Consider the following 9918-nt stretch of genomic DNA (forward strand, 5'->3'; position numbering starts at 1 on the left):
TCTGAGAGCCTCATCTCCCACTGTGGGTGCATAAGTGCCACAAGAAGTCCCACAGGTGCAGGCAGGAGCTGCATTGCCCAGGACCCCTCACCCTGCCAGGCACTTGGCTTAACCCATGCAGAACCTGAAGCATCCCTCAAGGACCCACGCTGTCCTGCCCTCGTGGCAGGTCTGACTCATTGTCACAAGAAAATAGCAAGAGCGAGCAGTTCCCCTCCAAGAAAAGCCTTCAAGAATTGAGCCTCTTTATCTCTTTTCTATTGCAGGCAGCTCCCAGGAGCTTTGTCTCTCAGAGGAGCTGCCAGCTGAGCCTGGGTGGGAGCCTTTCTCCTTAAGTGGGAGAAAGCCCAGCTGGGCCCCAGGTGAGTACCTGGCTCATTCCTTCACCTGGCATGAGCTCAGCCTACTGACTTCATTCAAAGCAGACTGAGATGACAGCACCCTTTCCCCCCCCCCATTTTCCTGTATTTCCACAGTCCTCCAGACTGCTCACATGGTTGCAGCTGTGGCACACAAGGACCTTTTCTGCCCTCACCTGTGCTTTGCTAATCCCTCCTTGTTTGGTTTGTTTGAGGGGAAAGCACCTCAAAATCCCCCTGGAGCTCCTCACAAGCATTGATCCTGGTAATTGGGTCTGATAAGCTCGGTGTACCCAGGGGATGCCTGATGACCAGTCACCCCACAGCCTGGGACAGGTCTGGCAATGGTCCCTGGGTTTCAGCCTGGGTCACTGGCACGGCAGATGGAGCTCCTTCCCAAGGATATGGTCAGAGCAGCTCCCAGGCTGCAGTGGGATGCTGTGGCCACTACTGGCAGCTTGGAGCAGTGCAAGGACACTGTGTGCATCTTGGGGAGTCAGAGAGAGACCTGAAACGGGGGAAAAAAGTTGATTTTGCAAGGCTTTTTTCTGCTAGCTTCAGAGGAGGAGTTTGAACAAGAAGACAGGAATGGATCTTCCAGATCCTGTTCCTATAGCAATTAGGAATGAAAGACCTGTGCAGTAAACTCTACCTTTTTTTTTCCCCAGTACTGAGGGACTGGAATCCTCTGGATTAGGAAAAACCTCAGGTAATATTACTGCTCCAGATCTGAGCTGGCTTTGCAAGGTTCCAGGGGGTTTATGACACTGTCAGGCTTGCACAGGGTAATCAGCTTTGCAGCAGCACTCTGTACAGGCAGAAACCAGCAATGTCTGTGCAGCCACCTTCATGCTGAGGTGAGACAAAAACCCCCCAGGCATCAGGAACCATGGGGAGCAGGGCAGAGTCCCCAAAATCAGGATGGCTTCCAGAAATAGGCCTGCTCAGAGTTGTCTGGTGGTGTGAGCTGGTGAAGGTCTCTCCATGTGCAGGGTACAGCCAAAGGCCTCCCAGCTGGTCGGGCTCTGTGGCTGGCATGGGGTTACTATGAACCAAACTGCTGCTCCAGCCCAAGGTGCTGGGTGAGATCCTCACAGGCCAAGGGTTGAAGCAGTGAGGACAGTCATCCCATCCATCCCTGGAGCTATTGGGCGCTTCTAAAAGCCCAGACCTAGGGTGAGGGGTGCACTCAGCATTAGGGCTGGTATCCTCCCTGCTCCAGGACACAAAGGAGTGTATTTGCAGGTGGAGCAGGATCCTGCACCACTCTGAGGGACAGGCTCTGACTGTGTCCTTTCTCTCCACCTGCTCGTGCTGCTGCAGGTGTTCTGTAAGCACCGTGTGCTGCTGGCAGAGATTTTGTTGTCCCTACCTGCACCCCATGGACTGCAGAGCAATGTCACTTTACCCTATGCAGCCACCCCCCAGCCACTTCCACCTTGTGTTAAGCCTTGTCGGGCTTGCAGCTAATCTGTGGCAGCTCATGCAATAACCTTGGCTCTCCCTCCTCAGCTGCAGAGGCAGCAGATGCCTCTTTCCTCACACCATCTATATGCATAGGAAAAAATGGTGAGCAAACCTCCCCTGAGTCCCTTTATTGTCAATAAATCCCCCATACACTACCCCTATTTGTCAAGCTGCTGCAGGAAATGAGAGCTAATGGGAACTGCTTTCTACTTTGCATGACTTTTCTGCTAAAAAGGTCCATTTTAAACAGTCTAAAAGGGCTTGGTAAATGATTAATCAGTTCTTGCAGCATTTGACAGGGCAGTAGTTTGTTTATGGCTTATTATGTTTAGCTACCTATGGGTCTTTCTGCTAGGACATGTTGTATAATCTCGCTAAAAGCACCTGATAGTGACTAAGTGTTTGATAACCTATAAAGGGAACTTCAATATAGAAAACTGCCATTCTGTTTAAAGGAAGAATTGTTTCCTGATGGGTTCTTTAAAGAGTGATGCTCTCCCTGAACCACCAGGAAGGTAAACATATGCAGAATCACAGAATATTCTGAGTTGGAGGTGACTCTCAGGGATCATCCTTTAGTCCAATTCTTATGTGAGTGGCCCATCCAGGGATCAAAATCATGACCTTGGTGCTCTTAGCAGCAACTGAGGCAGCCTCAGAGTCTTAGAATGCTGATAATCTGAGGATTCAGGAATCACATAGCTGTGATTCCTGAATAGAGGCCTGACAAACTTCGTGACACAAGTGCCAGGAGACTGGGGGAGGTTCTAGGGATAAATTTGGTCTGGGGGAAGGAGACTCTGAGGGTAGGTGCATAAGGGGTTTAGGGGTGTAGTTGCCCTTTGAGCTGGCTGATTTGTGTTTCGTCACTTGAAACCCTTGAAGCTCCCGTTTGGCTATAAGAGGGTCTAAAGTCCTGGCTCATTTTCGGCTTATCACAGCTATGTCAATGTTTAATCTGTGCATGCTAAGTGCTGCTAAGATCCTTGGGGTGAGGAATCCTGGCTTCTTTCAGCCTGGGCGACAGACAGGCCCAGATCCATACCTGATTAGCACCTGATAAAGCAGCCCAAATATAACACAGCAGTGCTGGTGTCCAGGGTACATCTGGCTTCCAGGGCACTGTGGGAGAATTCAGCACAACCTGCCTTGGGAGCACTTGCACTCTGGGGGGGGGTTAACAAAGCACTCACCAGAGCACAGAGGCTCTGCAAGGACCAGTTAAGTATTCTCAGACAAGGGTCTCTGTGATGCCATAAACCCATGGATGGAGCAAGGATAGGGCTGGATCTGGGCTCTGGATCACCTCTGTGCACCCCTTAGCAAAAGTCCTTCTCATCACCCCTGGGCATCACTCAGGCTGACAGCTAGGCCAGCAGATGTTTAATGCTTTCTGGAGACATAAGCTTTAAAGGATGGGAGTGCAGCTCCAGAAGCTCTTCTACCCTGGTGGAATCTCTGCTAGGAATCCAAATTTCATCCTCTGCTGCCTCCAGAAGTACCAGTGCCTGCTGTCCCCACAGACCACTCACATCTCCCCTCTTCTCTGTGAGGGGAAGGGCTGGGGTATATATATGGCATCCCACAACATCATAGGAGTGAGGGAAACCCAAAAATCCCTGGAGACAGGATGGCTTGGCTCAGGAATTCCAGCTTGCTTGTATATGATTTTTCTGCCCCTGATCTTCTGCTCCTGGGGAAATCAAGGGATTTAAAGCAACTCTCTGGGAGTCAAATCACTGCATAGAAGGCTTGCAAACTTCCCTCACATCCTTTATTCTTGGACAGATTTTTGAGTCATGATGTCCATGTGTTCTGGGGTTTTTAATGTGTTGCTTAATATAAAAAAAAAGAAGAAAAAAAAGAGAAAAAAGAAAAAAAAGACAGAAGAAAAAAAGAAAGAAGAAAAAAGAAAGAAGAAAACCTTCTCTTTCCACTTCTTATTTTTTCACCCTGGAAAATGGTGCAACTTGTCTTAAAGGGAAGTCCTGTCCCCAGGCTGCTGGGACGGTGAAAGGAGGAAGGAAGAAGAGGAAGAAAGCTCCTCAGTCAGCAACTGAGGACTGACCCAGCACACAATAACACCTTCAAAATGAAAATGTTGTTTTGCAAAAACACGAGGGTTTCACTGGAAACCACCCGGGCTGGAGCTGCAAAGCCGTGTCAGGAGCCAGGCCAGCACTGGGAAGCTGCCAGCTCTGAGCCCTTTGGGGCTGGCAGAGTGCCCTGAGCATGTGTAATCCAACCTGCTCCCCAAAACCACCCATGTCCTGGATCACCATCTCTTTGGGGCAGCAATAACCTTCCTTTTCTTACCCTCCTGCCCTGGCCAGGGCTTGCCTGAGAACACTTTTATCCACTCCAGCTCTTTTTCTCAGCTAAGTCTCTCTCATCCCAAGAATGCACTTCAAAAACTAACCAGGCAGTTAATTTGGGTGGTTTGGGATCTGCTGTGATCGATCCAAAATGTGTTGACCTCTGGCATTTTTAATGGCTCCCTGGGTGCCTTATCATCTCTGTATATTTAGACGCCGATGTCATAGTGACATGGGTAAATACACCCAGCCATTTATTGCTGGGCACAGATCAGATGAGCAAGCTGGCTCCTTTTCCCTCTCTCCATATAGGCTGCTCCTGCAAGTTTTCATCCTGTCAGATCATACAGACCCCAGGAAGTGGCCAGGGGAGCCACAAACATGGTTGCACAGAATGCATTGTCTCGAGCCTCCAGCCTCAGTTTCTCCTGCCTGTGTTTTTGTTGGCAGTAGATACTCAGCTGTGCTGCATTAGCTGGCTTGGTGATGCTTGATGCAGCTGGAACACGTCACCTTCTGTGCATTTCTCAGCAAAACAAGGTTTTGATGTAGTCCTGGTCTTGCAACAACTTCAATTTAATACACCTATCGTCATACTGTGAACCAAAACATCTTCCAGCTCCACTGCAGTGTAGCATCTTGCCTGGCATATGCCCAGCAGCTACCGAGTGGTAATAAATTAGGAGAACTGAATGATAATAAAAATACAGAGACAGAGATGTACTGGAAGATTCCCTTTTCCCCCTGCAAGGGCCAGAGGGGCTTTCCTGGGGTGATGGCTTTGGAATAGGTAGCAGGGCAGGCAGTTGAAAGGAAAGAAAAACACATCCCCACAAACACACCCCCACATCCCCAAGCAGTTCAGGGAAGGAGCAAAGTGCATAGGGAGATAAAACATCTTTTGCCAGCTGCATCCCTGGGAGTGTGGTGGGGAGCAGCAGGTGGGGGCTGGAAACTTCAGTGCAGCATTTCTCTGCCTTTGTTTAATGCAGGGAGGTTGTGGGCAGGAGAGGAAATCCAGCAGGGCTCATAATTAATGTAAACACAGATCAGCCTGTGATGTCCAGTTTGTATGCTCAGGCAGCAGCCCCTTGCCCTGGCCCCATTCTCCTCCAGGCTCTAGTCTGACTTTCATCCCTTCATCCTTGCTCTGTGGGACAGAGCGAGGCTGCAGCCAAGAGAGGGTCATAGGAATCCTGGCACAGACATGCTCCAAAAAAGCTCAACACAGCTGCCAGTGAGCAGGCTGCCACTGCAGAGCGAAGTGAGCCAGAGACAGAGGGCAGGGAGGCTGGGCTGCGGACAGAGCAGAGGAGCTGCGGCCTTCAGCAAGATTTAATTGGCTTGTTTTGGTGTTTATGACTCTCGGTTTTATGAAAAACCATTGCAGGTGTGAGCAGACAAGCTTTGAGAAGGACATTGTGACAAAGCTTCATGCAGCATCTTGGATTTTCATTTAATCAGCTGGAGTAAAAGAATTCAGCAGCAAAGTTGCTAACCAGGTGTTGAAGCTGCAAAGGGATAATGGACACTCGGATTACCCACCGCTCGGGAAAACATGGAAACTTTCCAAAGGACGGTGCCAAAGAAGGGCACTTGACTGACATTGTAGCACCAGTGAAGCCCTCCAAGGAGCTGAGGCCGATGCTGGGTGCCATCCTGCTGGGCCTCATCCTGTTCATTGCAGCGGTGGTGGCCTGGTGCTACTACACGGTGTCCCTGAGGAAGGCGGAGCGGCTCAAGACAGAGCTGATGGACCTGCGGGCGGACGGCTTCGTCATCCGCAACCAGCACGGCGAGGTGGTGTTCCGGCTGGCCTTCCGCTCGGGCAGCCTGGACCTGGAGTCGTGCTCCAAGGAGGGTGAGATCCTGAGCTGCTCACGCTCGAGCCGGGGCCCGCTCAACTTCTTCATCCAGACGGTGAAGCCCAAGGACACGGTGATGTGCTACCGCGTGCGCTGGGAGGAGCTGGCGGCCGGCCCGGCCGTGGAGCACACCATGTTCTGGGAGGACGCCCACTGGTACGGGGGCTCGGAGATGAGCATCCAGCACTGGCCCATCCGCCTGGCTGGCTACCAGGAGCCCGTACCCTACGTGACCAGCGACGTCTACTCCTTCCGCGACAGCTTTGGCGGCATCCTCGAGCGCTACTGGCTCTCCTCCAAGGCGGCGGCCATCAAGATCAACGACTCCGTGCCCTTCCACCTGGGCTTCAACGCCACCGAGCGCGCCCTCTTCTTCCAGGCCCGTTACAAGGACTCGCCCTACAAGCCCCCACCAGGCCAGCAGCCCTTCCCCGAGCTCAGCTACCGCGTCTGCGTGGGCTCCGACATCACCTCCATCCACAAGTACATGGTGCGCAGGTACTTCAACAAGCCCTCCAAGATCCCTGCTGAGAACGCCTTCCGGTACCCCATATGGTCCACATGGGCCCTCTACAAGAATGATATCGACCAGGATAAAGTTCTGAATTTTGCAAGAGACATTAAGAAGTACCATTTTAACTGCAGCCACATAGAGATTGATGACATGTACACCCAGGCCTATGGAGATTTTGACTTTGACCCTGTCAAGTTCCCCAACGTAACTGAGATGTTTGCAAAGCTGAGAGAAGATGGCTTTAAGGTCACTCTGTGGATTCATCCTTTTATACACATAGATTCGCCCAATTATGAAGTGGGGATTGAGCATCAGCTGTTCATCAAGGAGCCCACGGGGCGGCTGCCGGCCATGGTGGAGTGGTGGAACGGCATCGGGGCCATCCTGGACTTCACCAACCCAGCAGCCCGTGACTGGTTCCAGAGCCACCTGCGCCAGCTGCGGCACAAGTACGGCATCTCGTCCTTCAAGTTTGACGCGGGCGAGACCAGCTACCTGCCCAAGCAGTTCAGCACCTTCCGCCCGCTGTCCGACCCCAGCATCTGGTCCCGGCGCTACACGGAGATGGCCATCCCCTTCTACGAGCTGGCCGAGGTGCGCGTGGGCTACCAGTCACAGAACATCTCCTGCTTCTTCCGCATCATTGACCGTGACTCTGTCTGGGGCTACGAGCTCGGCCTCAAGTCCCTCATCCCCACTGTCCTCACCATCAGCATGCTGGGCTACCCCTTTGTCCTGCCAGATATGATCGGAGGAAACTTCCTCCCCAACAAGACGGAGGGGGCGGCTGAGATCCCCAACCGGGAGCTGTACGTGCGCTGGCTGGAGCTGTCGGCCTTCATGCCCTCCATGCAGTTCTCCATCCCACCCTGGCTCTACGACAAGGAGGTGGTGGAGATCGCCCAGAAGTTCACGCAGCTCCACGAGTCCCTGGTGGCCCCGCTGCTGCTGGAGCTGGCGGGGGAGGTCACCGACACGGGCGACCCCATCATCCGTCCCATCTGGTGGATCTCGCCCCGCGACGAGGCCACTCACCGCATCGACTCCCAGTTCCTCATTGGGGACACCCTGATGGTGGCTCCTGTGCTGGAGATGGGCAAGCAGGAGCGCGATGTCTACCTGCCAGCGGGCAAGTGGCGCAGCTACAAGGGGGAGCTGTTTGAGAAGACCCCGGTGCTGCTCACCGACTATCCCGTTGATCTGGACGAAGTTGCCTATTTCCTCTGGGTTTCCTAACAGGCTCCTCTTCAGCTGTGCAATTGGTGATTAGTTTACTAGTGGCTTTAATAACCTGGGAATTTTCATAATTTTTAATGCAGCAATATTTCAGAGTGCAATTTGAAGGAAACACTGACACTTCTGTTCTGTGTGGCAATTGTTCTACAAATAATTTATTAAAATGTATTGGATGGGTGTCTTTGTTACTGCATTGAGACAAGTGTAATGGACAGAAACACAGTCTCTGCTCATAATCTTTTCCCACCAAGAATTGCCATGCACGCTTCTTCTGTCTAAAGGCAATTACATGGTCTTCTTTGTTACCCAGTTTCACAGATGATCCCCATGGACATTGAAAATTTCATGTGCTTAGTGAAAGAGGCAGCTGCAGCAAAGTACTTTTTTTTTACAGAAAGCAGTCTGTAGTTATCTTGAAGAGGAAGGCACCAAATTTGCAGCCTGCATATGAGATGGGAGCTGATGCAGGAGTTAGGAGTTTGCATTTCCCATGGCCTGAGCTATCCAAGCAGCAAGAAAGCTACAGCACTTGCTAGTGCTGTGGCAGCTATTTTCTCCCTTTTATAAATTACTGAGAACCATGTCCATGGTCTGCATTCAGGTAAGCCTATAAAATGTGGTGATATCTCATGGCAGTCAATATTAAATCCTAGTAGCAAGTCATGCAGAAGTTTATACTTAGTAGGCTCCATGTGTGTTTTAGGACCATGTTTAGGACAAAGGACAAAGGTGTAATCTGTCAGGTGTCAGGAGAGAATATGGCCTCCTCAGAGAGTTCAGACAATTAACAAACCAGCCTGAGTACCAGGCTGCCTCAATTTCCCCACTGAGTATGTTTTCCCATCCTGTGTTAATGGAGATCCCGGTCCATGACAGGTGGATCCTTCTGTATCCTTTGGCCCACAGAGGTGATCTCTCCAGAATGAAGGTGTCCCAGCAGCTCCTGAAGGCTTGGGGTGACCAGGCTGGCTGTGAAACGCTTTCCACTCTTGGTCTAATGTTTCCTGCTCTTTTTAAGCAAAAAGAAATTTTAGGTTGACATGACTAAGCAGTTTAAGAGAGTCTAAGGATCTCTGGGCTGCAATGCACCTTCCCAAAGTGGGAGACAGATCACTTTGCTGGCTCCAGCACACTTCCAGTGGGCATTTGGGAAGTAAAGCTGTTTGTAGCCCCAGGGCAAGAAAAAGCTTTGGTTTTTAGGGGTTTGCCCATGGGCTGCTCCATACAAAAAGTAAATGGGTAAAGTAAATTAAGTAAACAAAATGGGTCTGGGGAACATTGTACTCAGTCGAGAGCTTGTCTGGTACCCAGAGGAAGCAGATCCAAAACTGGCTCAGACCTGTTATCCATCAGTAGGTCCATTGTTCCATGAGGACCCTGCATGGACACAACAGCAGTGCCAAGTGGGATGAGCCAGAATATCTTCTAGGTGCCCCTGAAAGCAGCTGGAATTGCAGTAATGCTATCGCTGGTGTGGCAGTGGAGAGGGAAAACCAGCCTTAATGCAGGGATGTGAAAGGGAAAGCAATGTTCAGTCTGGCAGTTGAGCTCAGGGTTAACAGGACAGCACTGAATACTTACCATGGGCTTTCTCCCATGCCAGGATGGTAGTTTCCAATGAGGCATCTCCCTCAAGTCTGAGAAAGTGTTTCTACATTTGCTGCTTCGAAGCTCCAAATGGTTCCCCATAATGGTCTTGGGGGAACCAGAGGATCCCAGGGTGGCCCAGCAAAATTCCTCTGGATGTTGTTCCTGCACTTAAAAAAACTTTTCTGCAAAGCTCATGCCCACAGTGCTGAGAGAGGAGAGAGCCAGACTCTATCACCCTCATACTGTACCTCTGCCCCTGTGATCCATGTGCTCTGCATGTGCACAGCTCTGCCACCCACCTGCACCCCAGGCTGACGGGGAGAAAAATAGGCAACACTGAGACTTCCTGCAAACCCTGGGGGTGATACGGGATGCCTGGTCCCATGGCTGAAAAAATGTCCCCCCATCTCCTTCCAATCTGTCCCTCAGTGCCTTTCCCTGCTGCCCAGCTGAGCCACAGGAAGCCACAGGGGACAGGTGCTGGAGGCATCCTGTGAGCAGGTGGCTCCACAGACACCTCTCCACACCCTGCCACACAGGGGCTGTGTCCTATTGGAGGGACATCTTGTTTG

General features: G+C 51.3%; 1 protein-coding gene across 1 annotated transcript; it reads left to right on the forward strand.

Moving 5' to 3' along the window:
• The first annotated feature begins 5449 nt into the window (after window positions 1-5449).
• LOC118699836 (myogenesis-regulating glycosidase-like) lies at window positions 5450-7924 on the forward strand. Its single transcript, XM_036404029.1, has one exon. The coding sequence runs from the start codon at window positions 5666-5668 to the stop codon at window positions 7754-7756; it is 2091 nt and encodes a 696-aa protein (XP_036259922.1). The 5' UTR covers window positions 5450-5665; the 3' UTR covers window positions 7757-7924.
• Window positions 7925-9918: the final 1994 nt, after the last annotated feature.

This window comes from Molothrus ater, chromosome Z, assembly GCF_012460135.2.
Source record: "Molothrus ater isolate BHLD 08-10-18 breed brown headed cowbird chromosome Z, BPBGC_Mater_1.1, whole genome shotgun sequence".
Classification (NCBI taxonomy): Eukaryota; Metazoa; Chordata; class Aves; order Passeriformes; family Icteridae; genus Molothrus; species Molothrus ater.